This window comes from Castor canadensis, chromosome 17 (genome assembly GCF_047511655.1).
Source record: "Castor canadensis chromosome 17, mCasCan1.hap1v2, whole genome shotgun sequence".
NCBI lineage: Eukaryota > Metazoa > Chordata > Mammalia > Rodentia > Castoridae > Castor > Castor canadensis.
In genome coordinates, this window is record NC_133402.1 from 1149567 (window position 1) to 1169804 (window position 20238).

The 20238-nt window shown below is 52.5% G+C and overlaps 1 protein-coding gene and 1 long non-coding RNA gene across 6 annotated transcripts in view; one reads left to right on the top strand and one right to left on the bottom strand.

Moving 5' to 3' along the window:
• The window catches only part of Unkl (unk like zinc finger), a 40020-nt gene that overhangs the window by 11568 nt on the left and 8214 nt on the right, over positions 1-20238 (bottom strand). For 3 of the 4 annotated variants that reach the window (XM_020169319.2, XM_020169318.2, XM_074059329.1), the window contains 7 exons: positions 19517-19650; positions 16119-16254; positions 14691-14808; positions 13748-13832; positions 12517-12602; positions 10781-10843; positions 3632-3809 (listed from right to left, as the gene is read on the bottom strand). In XM_020169319.2, the coding sequence (XP_020024908.1) occupies positions 3632-3809; positions 10781-10843; positions 12517-12602; positions 13748-13832; positions 14691-14808; positions 16119-16254; positions 19517-19650 (800 nt within the window). Of the gene's footprint in view, positions 1-207; positions 344-3631; positions 3810-10780; positions 10844-12516; positions 12603-13747; positions 13833-14690; positions 14809-16118; positions 16255-19516; positions 19651-20238 lie in introns of those variants that run through there. The other variant, XM_020169322.2, reaches the window with a different exon arrangement.
• LOC141418522 (uncharacterized) lies at positions 23-19522 on the top strand. 2 transcript variants are annotated; one of them, XR_012443152.1, is made up of 4 exons: positions 23-126; positions 228-396; positions 931-12676; positions 17640-19522. It is a non-coding gene; the product is annotated as an uncharacterized lncRNA (long non-coding RNA). The 2 variants fall into 2 exon arrangements; XR_012443151.1 differs by lacking the exon at positions 23-126 and having other exon boundaries at positions 264-396; positions 3361-12676.

Sequence of the window (20238 nt, forward strand, 5' to 3'; positions counted from 1 at the left end):
TGCTGAGTAATGGCCTGGCACAGCCAGATTCCAACGTGACACAGCACATTCGGGAGGAGCTGCGTCTCCTGGAGTCGGGGACACACTGACCGCGAAAAGTTACAGGCAGGACGCAGAACCTCCCAGGTACCAGACTCCTCCCCGCACCCACCCTGGTTAAGTGCAGGCGGCAGCCCCGCCCCTGATCCCCGGGTGCAATCTGCTCACCTGAGCGCGAACCTCGGCAGTGCAGGCAGCGCTCGGGACAGGCACGCCGGGGCTGCCGCCAACCCGGCCCTGCAGAGCCCCAACAGCGGCAGGTTCTTGGAAAGGAGTGCGAGGACGGGTGCGTTCACCTCGCTCGGCAGTTCGAGAAACCTGGTGCTGACCTGGAGGGTCACGGACGGGGACAAACAGGTACTAGGAGCACCTGCGAGGGGCAGGGGCAGGGGCAGGGGCAGGGGTGGGGGGTGGGGGAAGACAGGACCCGGACAGGCGCCTAGGGGGATGCGCAGAGAGTCGCGCACCTGCGGAGAAGGTAGCGGGGGACATGACCCGCTCCAAAGCGCAGAGTAACAGCGCCCCGCAGCTTTACGAGTGCCGGGGTCCGCCGCTCCACCAATGCTGACTCACGGTCCCCGGCCGCCCGGCGCCGCAGCAGCTGCGGATTCTAGCATGGACCGCGCCTACCCCCGCCCGCCCGCCCGCCCGCGAGCGCGGTGTGGCCCCGCCCCCAGCGCGTAGCCACGCCCCAGACCGCCCCTCCCGTCCGCGTGACGTGGCCCCGCCCTCGTACCGCCCCCAGCGCGTAGCCACGCCCCAGGCAGCCCCGCCATACCCATGGTGTGGCCCCGCCCCCATACCGCCCCCAGCACAGAGCCAGGCCACGCCCCCACGTGGTGCGGCACCGCCCTCGCCCGCCCAGCGTAACGCAATCCGCTTTGCTCCCAGTCCCCGCTGACCCGGTCAACCAGGTGTGCGTAAGCAGGCAAGGACGCACTCAGTTCCGGAGCGGTGGGCGCGCTCGCCGGCCAAGTCCCCTTTGGGGGAGGTAAGGAAGGTCTTCACGCAGAAAGCGCAGGGTAGCCAGCCGCTGGCTGGACTGGAGCGTGATGAGTCCTCCAGCATCTGCGTGCCTCAGCCTAACTACGCTAGCACCACCATTTATTCGGGTGAAGCAGAAGGCAAAGGAAAAATGAACTCTGTGCAGTGGCTCTGATATGCTAAAGCCCTGAGAGACAGAATCCACCTGGCAACGGCACGGTAACGTACAGTGTACTTGCTGTCTTCCTCTAATGCATAACTAATCATAGAATGTGAAGGAACTTGCGACGCAATGCAATTACCGTTCAGTCTGCATCTCCTTAGCCCAGAACCCTTTAGAACAATAATGTAAACATGTGGGCCAGAGTAAAGGTAGGGGGGACGGCACTCTGGGTCAGGCTGCCCCTGAGCCTGCGGAACAAGGGGTCCTCAGCGGTGGGAAGACAGCCCCATAGGATCCTCCCGCACCAGGGTAGTTCTGAGGATACCTCAGCTCCTGAAAGAGGTCCTTATCAGTATACGACTTTACAGCTAACCTCAGGGCAGTGGTCATGGCACTCCATGGCAAAAGCTCACTATTTCAACCACTGCAGCAACCAAAATACACTGCAAATTAAGACAGTGATGCTGAAAACCATCCTCCAAGGACGTGTAAGGCCTTTGGTTCAATTTTTAGAAGGTCAAAAACAAAACAGAAAACGTCCTCGAACTCTTACCTTTGGCTGTTTATGCCAGAGAGAGAACGCACTGCAAAGATGGCCAGTGAAGTACCAGCAAATATGCCAATGCCTGTAAGTCTGTAAAGCATCCAGCAATGCTTGTGGTACACTTGGGCACCTAGTTCTACTTTTCACGCAGATGGAGCAGACTCCAATGTGGCCTCACATGCCTGGGGGCATGGATTTAATTTCCCTAATACTTTTCTGCTACGCTCCATCCTTACTACTTTAACACTGGGGAACAGAACCCTTATTTTAAAAGACAGTATCTGTTCTTATCTATAAAAACCAATCTAAAACATGCCACTCATGCCAATGACTTTTTGGCTTATTTCCCAGCAGGTAAAAAAACTCTGTGCATGTGCTCACAACACCGTCATCAGGTTTCCTCTGCCTAAGTCCTTCCAGATAGCCAGACTCTGCCCTTGTTGAACACCCACCCTGCTACCTACACGAGTGGTGTGGGACACACGATTCAGAAAGTGGCTCCTGAACAGTTATCTCAGCTCTGGAGAAGGGACAAGAACCTGCTCAGAGGCCAAAAACCCTCGTGGGTTGTTGACTACCATGTATTCTAGCCACTGTGCAACCTGGCTGAATGCCTGACCTCCCTCCAACCTGCTAGGACATGTGCATTTGAGGGTGTATCTTAGACCTTAGGTAAGGCTTTATGAAGGTGACTTTGTATTAAAGCTATCATCTTCAAGTAGCATCTATGGCTCAACAGGAGCAACACACTTGTCCCCAATTTGGGGTAGAAATAAAACATCGGTTGGTTGTGATGAAAAGAAAACATACATGCCAATGCCACTCGCAAAGTGCCCACTACCTGAGAAATGTCCTCCTTTAGAGGTCCAATGGGAGCCATTTCTAAATCGCACTTACTCCTGAGTGGAGGGCCCTGGAGGAGATGGTTTTCAAAACTGACCAGAGTACAGAAGGGGACAGGAAGTTGGGTTCACAGCCTGGAAGTCAACAGAGCTCCAGGGCAGAACAGAGCCGGCAGTGTGTGGGCACTGTGGGGGCCCTCTTACCCATCTGAGCAGGAAACCCTACAGGGCCAGCTGCCTGGCTGACTCATGTATTCACCTTGCTCTGGGTCCCGCACAGCAGGTGCTGCCCAGGCTCAAAGGCTGTGTCCTCCCAGTCTTGCGTCTCTGCCTTCATGAATTACAGCCTTCACTGTGGTTCTTGCTGTCCGGACAGAGACGCAGGCTCAAGTCAGCTGGGTGCTGGTCACCACAGGCTGCAAGGCCTGAGTGTCCTACCTGTCACTCACTGACATCTGTGTGAACAAAGCAAGCCACAGGTACACTAGTGTCCCCACTGCCCACTAGCTCTGCCCCCCTCTGGTCTTTGTGAGGTCCTTCCTGCCCAGACTCTGGGCTCCTGGCCAGAACCCTGACAGGCCACCCCAGCCACCATCACATCAGTCCTCAGAGCCCAAAACCTCCATGAATCACAGCCACCAAAGCACCACCCCCCAAGATGGTGTACAAGGTTCTGACAGCTGTGCCTGAAGTTCCAAGCTTCATCCTACGTCCCCCACCCGACCCTTGTCACCCCCATCTTCCGGTTCCCTAGGCCCCATAACTCTTGGTTTTCATTTCTTTTTTAGTCTCCCCATTTTCTAGTGGGTCTGGGCCAGAAGGCACCCCACCCTGGTTCTGTAGAGGCCCATGCTGCTGAGCCACAGCTATGGTCTCTTCATCCCCTGCACCCATGGCACCCATGGGCCAGCATGTCTTGTGAGCCAGGGCTTGTTTATACAACACAACCAAGGTGACAGGTAACCAGAACTGCACACCTGGCCCTTCTGCAGAGGAGAGCATTGCTGAAGAGTTACATGTGTGCAAAGGAGGCGCAGGAAAGAAGAGGAAGTGACTTACCCAGGACCGCCTCCACGGTGTTGCCAGCCGGGTCAAGTGGGACAGCGCGGGCAGGGAGGGCAGGCAGAGCCGTGGGGGAGGAGCTACCTGAGCCAGCACTGGACGCCAGGCTGGACCCCACACTGGAGCTTACGCTGGGGGCCAGTGGGTGAACCACTGCAAACACAGCGAGGTGGTTCTGTTCAAAAACACAAACAACATGAGCAAGGGCCCTCACGGAGAGGCAGCAGCATGACGTAGCAGTGACTACAGGGTCAGGTACCACAGACGGACTGGCTGGCTGACTCCCTCCCCAGAGCAACCTCTGCTGGAAGAGCCAGCTTTTCCGATACTGTAGAGTGACCTGATCTATGACTGTGACCAGCAGTGCCACAGGCTGTGGTCACTCAGGTGGGCAGCCAAAGCATCTGAAAAGTATCTGCTGAGTTGCTATGCAGGAAGTGATGCCCAAAAGCAGATGTCTTTCCAGAAAAATCAATCTACCAGGTGCAGATGTTATCCCTCCCCAGCTGCCTCCAGGTGGACTCTCCCTGAAAATGGGGGCAAGCTGCCTCATCTCCATTTGATAATAGATAAAAAGAAGCCACATGAATAGTTCCTGGTAATGTGGAGGGCACCGTCCATGACAAAAACAACAAACAGGACTGAGCTGCAAAGCCACAGCTCACAGGGCAGCTGTGAGGCCCCTACACATCACAAGTCAGAAGCTTGGCTAGTCACAGCTCACTGTGGAATCTGCAGGGAAACAGTGCAGTCTGGACTTTGCTTCCAAGCAATCAGGAAACACTGCCTCATCGGTGGACCAGAAGAGGGCTGGTTTCACTTGTTAAGAAAAACTGTCCATCACAAAATCCTCAGTGTAGCAGGGCACAGTGGCTCATGTCTAATCCTAACTACTTCAAAGGCAAAGATCAGGAGGATCACAGTTTGAGGCCAGCCTTGGCAAAAAGTTAGCAAGACCCCCATCATCTCAACCAATACCTGGGCACAATGGCACACGGCACATGCCTGTCATCCTAGCTACATGGGGAAGCACAAATATGCTGAACCAAGCATGCCTGGCCACAAACTCAAGACCTTATTTCAAAAACAATCAATGAAAAAAGGACTGGTGGAGAGCTCAAATGATAGAGTGCCTATCTAGCAAGCATGAGGCCCTGAGTTCAAACCCCTGTACCACAAAACAAAAACAAAAGGCGTGCAGACTGGTTCAAGTGGTAGAGGACCTGTAGCAAGTGCAAGGCCCTAAGTTCAAACTCCTGTACTACCAAAAAACAAAAACACCAAATGAACCCCAAAAATAAGCAAATCCAAATCTTCAACATGTATCTCACAGTAGCAGAACCAGCACGTGAGCTCCAGTGCTGTGCCGTGAATGACAGATTTGCTTCTCTGACCTTTCTCTCCTATCCTAGTACAGAGCCAACTGCACAAGTCTGGAGAGGCCCTCTCAGAGTGCCATGCACAGGGAGATGGGGTCCAACTCCAACACACTTGCCTGTGGAACAGCTTTCTTCTCTGAGCCCTGGGCAAAGCCATACAAGCCATACTGCTGTTCCCTCCCAAAGGTGAATTTCCTCTAAGGAGAGCATTCAGGGATGGCAGGAACTCCCGTGAGGACCCGGGGGACCCACCAACAGCCCAGCACAGCACTAAGGACACCCACATCAAATCCAGGTGCTAAGCCTGGAAAGGGGCTCCTGGCCACATTCTAGAGAAAAGCCTGGAAACATGGCAGACAAGTCCTGGGACAGCCATCACCAGGGCACCAGGTCCCTGCTCCAATGTGTAGGTGGGAACACAGACTCCTTATGGGGCAGAAGTGGGCAGCCCTCTGTGTATGGATGGCCCCCACAAAGGTGCCTGTGACTCCACACCCAAGAAAGACACAGACACCTGGACCAAAGAGAGGACTGGCATTCTCTACCAGCCACGGACACAGCCATGGGCCACAGGCTGAGGAAATGGCACAGGGTGATCAGCCCTCAGTAACTGACCCGATCGTCACAGCTGGAACTCAACAGCTCAGAGGCGGGACAGGCATCACTAGCACGCAGGCACCAGGTATGGATGGCCCAAGGCATTCCTGTGCTGTCTCCTCAGCCTCTCCTGCCAGTGGGCCCAGCCAGGTGCCTAGCCAAGTCCACAGCCCACATGAACTGAGGTCCACCCCAGGACTCCTCAGACATCAAGTCCTGACCAACTATAAGGCCATTTAGAAGCCACTGTTCTGGATCACTGTCACTTCCAAGGCCTCCACACGTCCACTACGAACCTCAGTCTTCACCTGAATCCGGCTCTGCAGCCTCATCAGGACCCCAGGCACCTCCTCTCAAAGAAGAGTGTGTCATCCTCAAAGGGCTCAGAAATCACATGCAGTCCTTGGCTCCACAGAGCAGGCTCACACTGCCTCAGGTTTGTGTGCTGGGGGGGGGCGGGGAAGAGACGTGACTGTCACTCTGAGTCTTTAATAAGGCAGGGCCTGATGCCCCTGCGAGGGGGGCCGCTCCAACACTCCAGGGCCAGGCATAGAGCAGGCCAGCCCCTCACGTGAACAGATGACCTCAGGCCCCACACCCTGACTATAGTAGCTTGAGAAGCTAGACTCCACCTAGGCCAGGGACATTGAGGCCCCGCCTGGACACTGTGGCCCTACTTCTACATTGAAGTCTCATGTAGACACAGAGATCCCCCGTCACACCACAACCCTACATGGGGCACTGCAACCCACCTCCTTCCTTCCCAGGTGTGTGTACAAGGGGATACTCCATACTACAGACCTCCCCATCAGTCCACTTCGGACCATGAGCCAAAGGGGCCAAAGCAACCCTGCCTTGGCATGGTGGAGTGAGGCACACACTGACTTCACCCCAGAAGAGCAGAAAAGGACGCTCCAGAGGATGTCAGAAGACCATGTGGCCCTCAAAAGCAATAATGACACCTACAGGCCAGGCCTTTTCCCCTGGGGTCCAATGGTCACAGACGTACCACCATGAGGGGTTGAGAGTGGGTCCTCATTCCTCATTAAAAGGAGAACCAGGCATAGCAGGCCAGGACCAGAAGAGCCGCTGGGGACCACACCACTGCGTCCTGACACCAGCTTTGCCTGCCTGCCTTTTTCTGTTGATTTTCTTTCTTGTGGCAAAATACACATCAGATAAAAATTACCATCTTACCCATTCTTAAGTGTGCCTTAGTAATTACAATGTCAGTGTTGTGTGAACATCAGCACCACTGGTCTCCAGAGCTCTGTCCCCACAAAGCACCAACTCCTCCTCATTGTCCTTCCCCACCCCTGGCAACCAAACTCTACTCTCAGTCTCTGTGAGTCTGGCTAAGGTTAAGGATCCTACAGGATTTGTCTTTGTGTGGCTGGCGTACTTATGAAGTATTTAGTAGTTAAGAATTACTACAATTTAGCATTAACGTCTTTATCTTGGACTGAATTGTATCCTTACCTCAAAGTCCTGTGTTGAAACCCTAACCCCAACGTGACTACTGCTCACAGGGTAAGGAGGAATTAAAGCAAAATGAATTCAAAGACTGGGGCATCCCTATATGACTATCATCTTTGTAAGGGAAGGAAGAGACACCCAAGATGCAAGAGAGGGATGACCGTGTGAAGACACCATCTGTAAGCCAAGGAGAGAGAAACCAACCCTGTACACATCTTGGTCCTGGACGTCGAGCCTCTAGAACCCTAAGGAAATACATTTGGTTACTTATGCCCTCTGGTCTGTGTTCTTAGGACAGTCCAAGCTGACTCATACAGTCTTGTATCGTGACACGTCAACATTTCTTTCCTTTGAAAGCGGAGAAATTCCACTTTGTGGACAAGCCACCTTCGGCTACTCGTCATCAGTGGACCTTGGGAGTTGCTTGCACATTTCAGTACTGAAAACTGCACTGATGTGAAAACAGTGTACAAATACCTGTTCCAGTCCCTGCTCCAGGAAGTGGAATTGCTGGCTCACATGGTCATTCTGTCTATAATTACCTTTTCTGTCTAATTTTTTGAGGAACTTCCACACTGTTCCAATGGCTGTGTCATTTTATGTTCCCAGAAGTGGTGCACAAAGTTCCAGTCTCACTACCTCTTGCGAGGCCTGCCTGTCTTTGTGAGTGTGAGGCAGGATTTCAGTGCGGGTTCACTGCACCCCGACACCTGAGGGTGTAGGATATCTCTTTGAGTGCATGCTTATTGGCCAGTCATACGTCTTCTCTGGAGAAATGTTTATTCAGGTCCTTTGCCATTTTTTAAATCAAATCAGACTGAGCTTTTGTTTTTTAGTTAAGTTGTAGGAGTTCTTAATGTATTCTGGACATAAACACATTATCAGATACCTGACCTGGAGTATTTTCTCCTGCTCTGGGTGTTGTCATCGTGATGGTGTCCTCTGATGTACAAAAGCTCTGACCATTTTTTTTCTTTTGAGATAGCATCTCACTATGTAGCCCAGGCTGGCCTTGAACTCACAACCTTCCTGCCTCTGCTTCCTAAGCGCTGAGGTTAGAGGTGTGGCCACCATGCCTGGCAAAACCTTGGTCGTTATGCTTAAGTTCACATGCCCCCTTTGGCTGCCTGTGCTTTTGGTGTCACATCCAGGAAACTACCGGCAAACCTGAGGTCTGGAAGCTTCGCCATCTGCCTGAGTCCCTGCCAGGCTGGAAACAGTGATGTCTGCCAGTGCAGGGACACCTGAGGGTAACTTGGGATCCAAGGTGACAATCTGAAGAGCCCATATGCCAGCTGAGAAACAAGCTGTGCAGGGTGCTTGAAATCACAACTCTGCCCAGCTGCCCTTCTGACCCGAGTGTCCTGTGTCCCAGGCTGAGGGGCAACATTGTAGCGGCCTGACATGGGGCACCCAGTCCCTTGCAGTCTCTTGGGGGTGGGGGAAGCAGGGGAGAACTGGGTCTGAGTGCACTGTGGACAGCAACTCCATAACCTCTGGAAGCCTGAGGGAAACACGCCTGGGGACGATGTGGGATGAGTGCACTCAGCCTCTTGCAGCCTGACAGGCTGCAGGGGTGAACCTCAGAGAACTGGGTCTGGATGCACCACAGACAGTGTCTCCGTGGTCGCTAGAAACCTCAAGGGAACACGTCCAGGGGCCATGTGGGAGGAGGGCGGTTGGCTGTCACATCTCAGCCCTGGAGCAATTTTGGACTCACCAGTATTGAGACAGCTCTGCAAGTTGTGCTGACCAATGTGGCCCCAAATACAGGCCCTGGGTGGATGGCTTGGTCGGGGTGGGAAGGGGGACAGACAGACAGAGCTGCCCAGGCAATGGACAGTCAGGAAGGGGGTGGTGACTAGGGCATGGGCCAGATTAATCAAGGATCAAACTCTAGATGGGTATTCCTGGGCCCAGTCCAACTCAATAGCCAAGGCCCTGCCTGCAAGAAGGCCCAGTGATGGGGGACAGGAACACCAGGACCTGCAGGTGACATGGAAGAGACAAGGGTCACAGAGAGGTAAACCCAGCCCAGCTATGGCAGGGCCAGAAAAGATAGGCAGGGAGGGCTCCAGGGAGCAACAGTCTATGCATCACCATCCATGGAAGTCAACATCAGAGCCATGCCCTTGGCATTGCTTCTGCCAGGGTACATTGTGCCTCCTAACCAAACAGAAGCCACGGACAGTCAAGGAACCACACACTGGTCTGAGGCTCCCATTCTTGCTCCCCAGCCTGGTTTCCCTTGGGGGCCAGCTCTAAGGTGGGAACAGATGTTGTCCTGGGTACAAGCAAGAACCGGGTTAGAGATGAACCGGACCATAACGGTGCCAGTGCCTAGGCAGAACTGCTGACAGTTCATGGAGGCCAACTGGGCTGCAAGGAACACACCTCTTCCAGGTGTGTCCTGGAGAAGTGGGTGACATGATGCAGCCCAGAAAGTTATAGTGGCTTCACCTAGAGTAGCTGCGGTCCATCTGCCCCATCCTGGGGCTGGCAGCACAGTCCCTTCGTTGACCTGGGAGTCTATTCTGCTCCCACTTCTCTAGACCCTTCTCACAGCCCTAAGACTGACACAATGTGTTGCAGGTATCACTTCCTCGCACTTCATGTTTCTGATTCTTGCTGTTACTGGTTTTTGGACAGGGCCTAGACCACTTTGTAGCCCAGGTTGGCCTCAAACTCGAAACCCTTCTGCCGCAGCCTCCTGAGTGGCAGAACTACAGAAGCCATCACAAGCCAGCCAGGCCTACTGCTTTTTATAGCAAAGGAGTTACTCTGAGTCCTTAGGGAAGCAGTATTGAGGAGAAAAACCTGTTTCTCAGAACAGGCAACTTGGTTTGAAACAACATATGGAAGCTGGGTCGTGTATGGGAGAAGCTCCAGGACTGGGGCATGAGAGCTCCCACTATAACCCCTGGAAGAGCAAAATGGGAACCTGACACACACACGGAACCTCACATGGGAGAGCTCCTTGAATGGGAGACCAAGCCAGGCTCATGAGGACAGGACTTAGGGCTGAATGGTGTCCCCCAAATCCACGTCAGAGTTCTCACTCCCAGGACATCGAGATGTAATCACAGGGTCTTTACAGACATAATTAGGTTAAGATAAGGTCACTGGGATGGCCCTAATCCAATAGGCTGGTGTCCTTATAAAAGAGATTAGGACCCAGACACGCATAGAGGCGCCATGTGAGGACACAGTGAGAAGACCAGGATGTAGGCCTCAGGAGCAAGCAGCCCTGCCCACACTCTGATGTCAGACCTCCAAGGCTCTGGACTGTGAGAAATAAACCTGTGTGTTTAAGTCTTCCCACCGTGGTGCTTTGTTACAGTGGCCATCACTGACTCCTACAGGGCATCTCTAAATGTACCCTGTGTCCCCTGCAGGGAAAATGCTAGGGTTTTGTTTCCAACATCGGACACAAATATATATATGTATTTTTTTCCCCCTTTGGGTGGGACTGGGGTTTTGAATCTGGGTCTTCATGCTCACAAAGCAGACGCTCTACCACCTCCAGACACAAATATTTTTAAACAATAAAACAAGGGACACATGGATACAGGTAAAAAGATAATTATACAACAAACAGATATTAAGCATATCAGTCAAGAGTGAGCAAGACCAAGAATGTTCAAGAAAAAAAATATCCTATTCATAGGCCGCGCCATCCACCCTAGGATCGTACCTGCTTGCCGTCAGGCTCGCTGGTTTTCTGGCTACTTTCAGCAGGTGAGTCTCTCCGCTTGGCCTGCAACAGAAAACTGCTCAGGCTGGGAAATGGCAGGGAGCAAATACCAGCTGACAGCACACAGACCTAGGCTTTGCTCAGGATTTAGAAAACACTAAGTGATGACATCTCACAAGGCAGAGGCAGCATTCACATCACTTCCTCAAGGCAGGGTCCTTCTCCCAAGTCTACCTGACACTTGGGTGTAGTCTCTGACTTTGGGTTAGGTGTAATGGCAGGGCATGACCTCCACACACTTGCAACAACAACGCAGGCCACTGCTAGGTCTCCAGGCACAGAGCTGGTGGCTGCCCAACACCAAAAGTGCCCGAGGACAGCTGAGTCAATCACATGAGGAGTGGGACTTAGACATATACATGAACTGAGGGACCATGATGGGAGCAGTCTTGGCTAAAGCTGTGGCTGGAGCTGGACCCCAGGTGCCTGCCTGGTCCAAATGGTGCTATACTGAAAAGGAGGGTAACCATCTCCAAGAGTGGCCCAGCTGGGCTTCCCTGGAAGGCAGTGCCACATGCAGTGAGACATGCAGAGGGTTTTGTGAAGGCCACACAGGTTCCTGAGAACCTTCACGGCCCCGTGAAGCGGCCTGCTCCAGGTGCCCAAAGTGCAGGGCGGGGCCCAGGCACCACAGCGAGAGCATGCACTAAAGATAGCACCTCCCAAACCTCCTCACAAATGAGAAATTTAAATCCAGGACAGGTGCCTCAGGCCCAGGCCCACCCCACACTTGAGAAGATGGACCCCTCAGGGTCTCCCTCAATGTGGACCCCAGTGGGGCAGGAGTAAATTACAAAAAAGCACTGGTGATCCGTGACTGGTGTCTAACCCAGATGCAACAAGATCTCCACTGACAAGGAGGCGGTGGATTCAGAACCTCTCTTCTCCAGCCAAAGGAGACCATCTTCGAGCAGAGTGGGAGAAAGAGCAGCAGTGCGCGAGAAGCCCTCTCCTCCCTCCGTGTGGCCAGGATACACAATCTGTACTCCAGGATGTGAGCAAAGAGACTTCTGGAGACTCGGAGACCTGCCCACCAGCCCTGGGATCCACCTTACACAACTGTACTCAACTGGGCTTGGCCAGAGAGTGTAATCACACCCACAAGTGTGAGAACCCAGCAGTATGGCTTTGCTAAATGAGTTCAGGGACATTTTGACGTTACTGGAACAGTTCTTAGAAACAGCTCTGATTTGAAGATCAGTTAAAATTCTGCCCTCACAGCTAGTCACCACTGCAGGGTCACTGCAGCAAGGCTATGATCTCTTTCTAGGTCTGAAAGCCAGAAGCAAGCCTTGTCTGTCATTCTCTGTCATGTACCATCAGACAGCTCATGACCACATTCAAAGCCTGGTGTGTTGGGGTGACATGGGCTGGGGACATCCCACCACACCACACTGTTGGCTGGTAACTCCCACCCAACCAGGTCCCAGGTCCCAACACAACCCAGGGGAGTTCTGCAAAGACAAGGAGGGCAGGGCATCTGCACCTGCCAAGGCAAGGACACACTGGCCAGTGCTCAAGCTGCTCGCCCTGCTCCAGCCCAATAGAAAATGTAGCCAGGATTTTTCCAGATTCTTCTGGGACCTGCAAACCCTGACAGGCAAACTGCCTTCAACCACATCACCCACACACCACCTCATCTGTCCTAACAGTGCTACTAAGTGACGTCCACTTACATTTCCAGGCTGGCCGCTGTGGGCTGAGGTGCTGTTGGAGGAGTTGAAATCACGGCAGCCCCAATCATTTGTTAGTCCCAGACTCTCTGCCAAGAAAGAAGAGCAGATGGCATCAAGAGGTCACTGGCTGGTGACACATGTGTGGTATTGTCAGACCCAGGTGAGTTAGTGCTCAGAGCAGATGCCAGTCTTTTAATAATGACCCTTCAACAGGATGGGAGACCGGCCGAGAGAGGCACCTCAGATTTTAGATTCAAGTCTCTAGATTTTAGTCTTGTTTAAATGTGACCAAGAATAGAAAGGTGGGTTGGGAATGTGGCTCAAATGCTAGAGCATCTGCTTTAGCAAGCATGAGGTCCTGAGTCCAAACCCTATTACTGTCAATAAAGAACAGAAAGTAGCCAGGCGCTGGTGACTCACTCTTGTAATCTCAACTACTGGGGAGACTGAGATCGGAAGAATGGAGGTTCAAGGTCAGCCCAGGCAAATACTCAAGACCCCAATCTCCAAAATAACCAGAGCAAAATGGGATGGAGTTGTGGCTCAAACAGTAGAGCGCCCACTTTGCAACTATGAAGCCCTTAGTTCAAACCCCACCCAGTCCCACTAGAATAAATAAATAAAGTAAAATTTGAGTTTGCAACTACACTTACAAAACTGTGAGCCCAACTCTAAGCTGGGTAGACAGCCTGGGGAGCAGGAGGAGCGGCCCCTGTCATGGGCCCACATGCTCAACAGGAAGCACTAGGTGCTCAGGCCCGCTGGCCACGCCTGCTTGAAAGCACTCTGGGGTCTTCCACGGCTCGGGTGGACAGAATCTTCACAGAGATGGTGCTACTCAGCCCCAGCAGGACAGCAGGCTCAGGGTGAGATGTACGTGAGGAGCTATACAGCAGGTCATGGGTCCCCACAAGATAGGAGAGGATCCCAACAGGCCTGCAGGCAAAGGCCTCTCTGGGCTCTGCATGGCCCAGACTAGTGGGAGTTGTCCAGCCTAGGAAGCCAAGCCTACGTGGCATTAACCCCACCCATCTAGGAGTTCAAATGCAGACGCCAAATACATCTACGTGTTCCTGGTGCCTGGGCTACAGTGTGCAGCCCCTACCACTTGCCTGGTCCTCAAAGTGCACTCTAGACGACCCAAAATGTCTGTGAACATCCGCAGAGTCACTGAATGGGACACCTCTGCACCTGGCAGCTGAGATGGGCTGTCATGACACTATCTACTCACTTTCTACATGTGCAAAAGCACAGAAAGGTCCCCGAGGGCAGTAGCCAGTTTGGCGCATGTCGTTACATTTTGTAGATTTGTAGATCTAGAAAAGAAAAATGAAACAGAGTATTGAGGCTGGATTAGAGCTGGGTTTCTGGGAGAACAGAGCTGGTGCTGCCACAGTGCACAGCAGCAAGCTCCCAATCAGCACGTGGACTCTGCTGGCTGCAGATTGGGACGATGTATTGGAGACCTGCTTCCAGCACTGGGAGGTTGTGGAACCTTTAAGAGGTGGGGACTAGAGGACATACTTAGATGGGGGCAGGGCATGACCTCAAGGGTTGTGAGACCCTGGTCCCCTCCTCCTCCTGTCTTTTGCTCCTGGCCACAGGAGCACGGTTTTGTTCCACTGTGACTCCTAATATGATGGGTGCCTCACACAGGCCCAAAGCGATGGGCCAGCTGACCACGGACAGAACCTCCAGAACCGTGAGGCAGGATAAACCTTTTCCTGTTAGTTATGTACAGCACTGTCCCCTGCACCTGAACCTCTCTCTGTAGAGCCTGCTGGCCATGACACTCAAAGAGGTACCTAATTCAGCATCTGGTATACAGCAGTTACTCAAGCAATGCACAGGCATCCAGGTAGTGTCCCCAGCCGGCAGTACTTCCTGTGTGAAGTCACGTGGCATGTGGGGAAAGGGAGAGCTGTCCTCTCTCCTGGGAGGCCCCCACAGACCCCATGCCTGTCCCTTGGCTGGCTTTAAAATGTTTCTCAGTATAATGACCCTGCTGTGACCAGAGGCCTTCGCCAAGTCCCGTGAGCTCTTTCAATAAGCCACTGAACCCCAGAGTGGCAGTGAGGACCCTCAGACACAGCAAGGACAATAGAACCCAGCCCCACCCTCTCCCAGGCTACAAATGACCCCAACCATCCAGCCGGCCCAGCCCTGGTGCCTACCTCAGGGTGGAACTGTTGCTCCGTGCGGGAATGGCAATACTGACAATTGTCCCCGCCATCACACCGTGAGGGCTCACCCCATTCATCACCGTGCTTCACGCTGGGGCAGGGTGTGGACCTGGGCACAAAGAGAGTCACAACACGTATCCTTCCTGTGTACCCTGGGCTCTCAGAAGCTGGATCAGGCCACAGGGGGTAAAGGCAAAACACTGTGTGGTGACTGTGACCCTCCTCAGGAGGACCCAGGAAAGCAGAGCAAATGCCCATCTGGAGGCAGAATAAAGGTCAGGAGCCCTGCGTCCACTCTTCGTAGCATTCTAGGGGTCTGGGTCAGAGCTACCCATGCCATGGGGAAAACACCTAGGGGAACAGTGACCAAGGGCCAGCGTGAGGCTTTGCCATGTGCAGCTGCTGCAAAGCAGGGTCTGAGACCTTTGATCCTATGATTTGAAAATCCTAATCAAACTTTCTAAGTTACCAGTATCCCCCACTCTTCCTATGCTTCCTGGCTATTACTTAATCGAATTTGACTCTTCATATATATAAACATATAATATATAAATACTTATTTATACACACACACATAAACTTTCTGTCCCTTCAAAGAGAAAACTCCTTGATCTTCTCAGAAGGACAGGTGGCAGCTAGGACTCAAAGACTCCTAATTTGCAGCCCCAAAAATACCCAGGAAAGAAGCACTAAAATGACAAACAGCACAAGCCTGGTAGGGTCTGAATCCCGATGCTGGTTAGAGCCCAGGAGGAGGGAGCGTGGTCATCCCCAGGACTCTCGGCCCCTAGAATGCAGTGCCCCGGCTGCCAGCCATGAAGACAGAATCAATCTCAGATCCCAGTAATGCCAGAGGGGCCACGACTACTCAGCTGAGCTAGACGGCCACAGGTCCTTACACCCCAGGCATGGTCATCATGACCAGAGGTACAAGTGGGAGCAAACAGGGTCTCAGTCAGGTACGGGAATCCCAGCAGTGGTCAGCACTGCCTAACAGAGGGCTCCCAGCCAGAGGAAAGTGTAGCAGTCACTATGAGTGATGGCAGAGAGACCTGTGCCCCAGCTCTGTCTCCACACACACCTGAACACACACTCAGGTCTTCACTTTGCTTCCACTCTAAGGGTTGGCAGTGCTAAACAGGGACCCCTCACTGTGAGAACCCGAAGAGCGGGCAGCACTGGATAACAGACTTGGAAAATATGCCCCATCCCCTGGCATGGGGTGCACAGGTCAGAGGAGGGACACAGAGGAGCAGCCACTCCACTGTACCTTCCAGGTGGAGGTTGGCACAGGAGTCTGAGAGCAGCCAGGCCACTGGCCGCAGCAACACACATGCACACATGCCAGAGAGGGTCCCAATTGGGTGGAACAGCTGTGCAGTGGGTTAGGGTCCTGCCAGCCACAGTCCCTGGGCTCACCTGTACTGGAACCTCCCAGGGTTCCGTCGGCGGTCCCTGCTATTGTGGTAATGGGGGCATGCATAGCCCTGACGGCACAGGCGTGGTGGCTTCGGGCACTGCTCGGTCTTGTAGCTGCCCAGCACAAAGTTGGTGTCTGTAAAACAGAGGCACAGAAGCCTGGTTCTGCGTGCTGGCAACACTGCACTCCTGGAGGCCACAGGTCCACCCACGGCCAAGTGGCTAAGCAAACGTGGTCTTCCACATGATGGAATGCTTCTAGCCATGAGTGAGGGGCTAACAGTAACACCTTGAGGACACTATGCACAGCGTAAGATGCCAGCCACATGCGGCTGCAAGTATGGTTCTATGTGTATGAGATGTGCAGAACTGGGAAATTCAGGGTCAGGAAATATAACAGAGGCTTCCAGGGGCTACAGGAGAGACCTGGGGAGCTCCTGCTGATGGAGATGGGATTTCCTTTTGGAGCCAGAAAAATTAAGGCTGGACACAGGGGTTCACACCTGTAATCCAAGTTACTCAGAAGGCAGAGACTGGAATGACTGCAGTTGGAAGTAAATCTTGGTAAAAAGTTATTGAGAAACCCCCTCGGGCAAAAAGCAACACCCTATCTAAAAATAACCTAAAGCAAAAGGGGTTGGGGGTGTTCCTCAAGTGTCAGAGGGCTCGCCTACTAAGTACAAGACCCCAAGTTCAAACCTCAGTATAACCAAAAAAAAAAAAAGTTAAAACTCAAGAGAAGAGATGGTTGCACAACTTTGTGAATGCATAAAAACAATGAAATGTGCACTTTAACATGACTTTTTTCTTTTTTCAGACAGGATCTTGGTATGTAGTCCACGCTGGTCTCTAACTCATAATCTTCCTGCCTCAGGCTCCCAAGTGCTGGGATTACAGGCATGAGCCATCACACCAGGTTAAGATGGCTTATTCCAACCCCAGTACCAACAGCAGGCTTAGGTGACAATGACAAGCCAGGGTAGGTCCCCACTACAGCAGATGTCCCCCTCTGCGATGGGTGCTGGTAGCAAGGAAGCTGGGGATGGGAGGGGAATATATGGGAAGTCTCTGGATTTTCTGCTCAGTTTGCTGTGAACCTAAAATTGGTCTATAAACATCTACTTTTTAAAAATGGTTAACATTTTGTTTTTACTTTTCTGAAACAGGGTCTTGCTATGTAGCTTGTGCTGTGTTTAACTCTAGATCCTCCTGCCTCAGCCTTCCAAGTGCTGGGATTACAGTTGTGAAACATCAGCCTCAGCTTTAAAAAAAGGTTAACTTTATGTCATGTGACTTTTAACTCAAAAAGGCAGCAGTCATTTAAAGGCAATCATCAAACCACTGGGCATGGTGGCATATGACTATAACTGCAGCACTAGAGATTGAGGTGCGAGGATAGTGAGTTCAAGGCCAGCCTGAACCACATAATCAAACACTGGCTCAAAAATAAATGAATAAAAGCAGTCATGGATGGGAGCGGATCCCAAAAAGCCACACCCTTCCTTCTCTCTTCCTGCTTAGCTCCAGTCTCCCACTGAGTGGAGTCTACTTGACAGCTTCATGGAACCTCCCACCTGTGGCACTGGAATGGGTCCCCATGAGGTGGATGTCAGGACCTGTCCAACAGGACGGTGGATGGTTGGAACGAAAGAATGACAAAAACAAGCAGTTAGGCACCATTCTCAGCAGGGGTAAGCAAAAGGCTGCCAGCCTCCACCCCGAGGTTGAACACCCAGGTCTTCTCCTTGACTTGTGACAGCTGGTGCACGTCAGTCTCTCTAACTCAGGAGGGGCCCTGCCCCTTCCAACACCCACAATGAAACCAGATGCCTCACTTGTCAGCACTGCCATTGGCTGGGGGCCCGGGACTGGGAAGAGGGCCTGGCGAGAGTCCCAGGGCACCTGTCAGGTCAGAGGGTTTCTGAGCTCAGTCCCAGTACAATGGGGAAGGAGCCACGGGGAGGGGGTGGAGGTGGGAGAGTTAATCAGAAACAGCTCCCACAACCATGCTTATTAATTTATCCCTGCTAGGGACCCAAGGCCCTATCACACTTCACCTCCATCCAGTGGAGGAAAGACATACAGACCAAAAGAACGCATGGCTGAAATACCTGCAATTTTAAAGCTTTTTGTTTGTTTTGCTATTGTTATTTTTTTCAGATAGGATCTCGTTTTTGTTTTTTCTTTCCCTTTTCTTAGCAGTACTGGGGTTTGAACTCAGGACCTCATGCTTGCTGTGCAGGCACTTTACTACTTGAGCTATTCTGCCAGCACCGGTCTCTTATTTTCTGCACCAGGGTCAACCTTGGACCATCATCTTACCTATGCCTCCCCACAGGTGAGACCACGTGCCTATGCCACAATGTCCAGATTATTGGTTGGGACCGGGTCTTGTTAACTTTGTGCCCAGGCTAGCTTCAAACCTTGATCCTCCTCAGCCTCCCCTGGAGGTGGTATTACAGGCACGAGCCACCGTGCCCAGTCTCAAAGCATTCTTTCACAGGGGAAAGTCCTGGGTAGACAAGATGCATCATGACTTATTGTGTTTTTCTTAAAACTTTGCTGCCCACATGACATGTGTGGAACAGAAATCCACAGACAGATGCAAGCAAGTGGTGCAGGGGCTGGGGGGCCTGCTGCTCGTGGGGTTTCCATATGGGTGATGAGAATGTTCTGGAACTAGACAGAGGTGGTGGTTGCACAACACTGTGAATTCACTAAATGTCACTGAATTGCTCATTTTAAAATGGTGAATTTTATAATTTAAAAAAAAAGCACCTCTTCATTGCTTGTAACCACTGTGTGTAGAGCCTGCTAGGAACATGGGTCCTACAGCTCTGAATGTCAGGCCCAGGCACCCAAAAGCTGCTGACCTGAGCACCACACACAAAGAGGCCCAGGACCAAGATAAGGTGGAACTGCCCTACATCAGTGGACAGGTAGTGGCAAACACTGACCAGCAGGAACAGGATGCCCGGAAGACACTGTGGGGCTGCACATACCCCTCACCCTACAGTCAGCTAGTGCCAGCCTGGGACACCAGCGGGTGAAGTTCAGAGCAGTCTGGGAGAAAAACACCTGATTCGATTCCACTCAACCGCCTGTCAGCTGAGAGACCAGGGTGGTACTGGACAGAGGCCGCCCAGTTTCCTATATGATCAACCTGTAGGCAATGTTAAGGACAGAAATGAAGGGCTGGCAGAGTGGCTCAAGTGCCAGAGTGTCCTCTTACCAAGCATGAGGCCCTGAATTCAAATCCCAGCACTACAAAAAAAGTACTAGAAGGCATTAATAAATGATTTTGACCATGAGCCTGAAGAACGAAAGCACAGAAATGAAGAAGCGTCCATGTGAAGGCCATGTGCTCCCCTGGACTCTCAGCAGCTGCCTCAGCTCACCTTGCCACCTCGGATCCTCGCCCAGGATCTTCTCAATCATGGCCTGGCTGGCCAGGACCCCAGGCTGCAGATCAGGCAGGCCATCCCCACTGCTGAGCTGGCCGTTCTGCAAGGCTTCCTGGGCCTGCAGCTCCCTGCAACCAACAACACAGCCGTTATGGCCCAGGGCCAAGCCAAATCCCTTCTAAAGGCAAAGTTGTGCCTCCAGAACCGCTCTGATAGTCACAGCTGCCGCCTACAGGCCTGGATGCAGCCCTGGTCTGGGATCATAGTCCTGACCTGAACCCCAACAACTTCAGAGCTGGGTTTTCCTTAGGATAGATTTGCTTTTCTAAAGCAGCTGGGCACATCCTGCTTCGTCCTTCTAGAAGGTGTCACTTCACACCCCCATCCTCATGAGTGGCCAGTGGACACAGGAAGGAAACACCAGTTAGGAAAAAATGAGCAATTTTCTCATTACAAATAAAATAAAACTAGGAAGCTGGGGACAGTCGCTCATGCCTATAATCATTACTTGGGAGGCTGAGATCGGGTGGAGGATCAAGGTTCGAAGCCAGCCTGGGCAAGACAGTTTGAGAGACCCCCCCCAATCTTCAAAAGAACCAGAGTGAAACGAACTGGAGGCGTGGCTTGAGGGTAGAGCGCCTGCTTTGCAAGTGCAAAGCCCTGAGTTCAAACTCTGGTCCCACCAAAAAAAGGAAAAGGGAAAGGGGAAAGGAAAA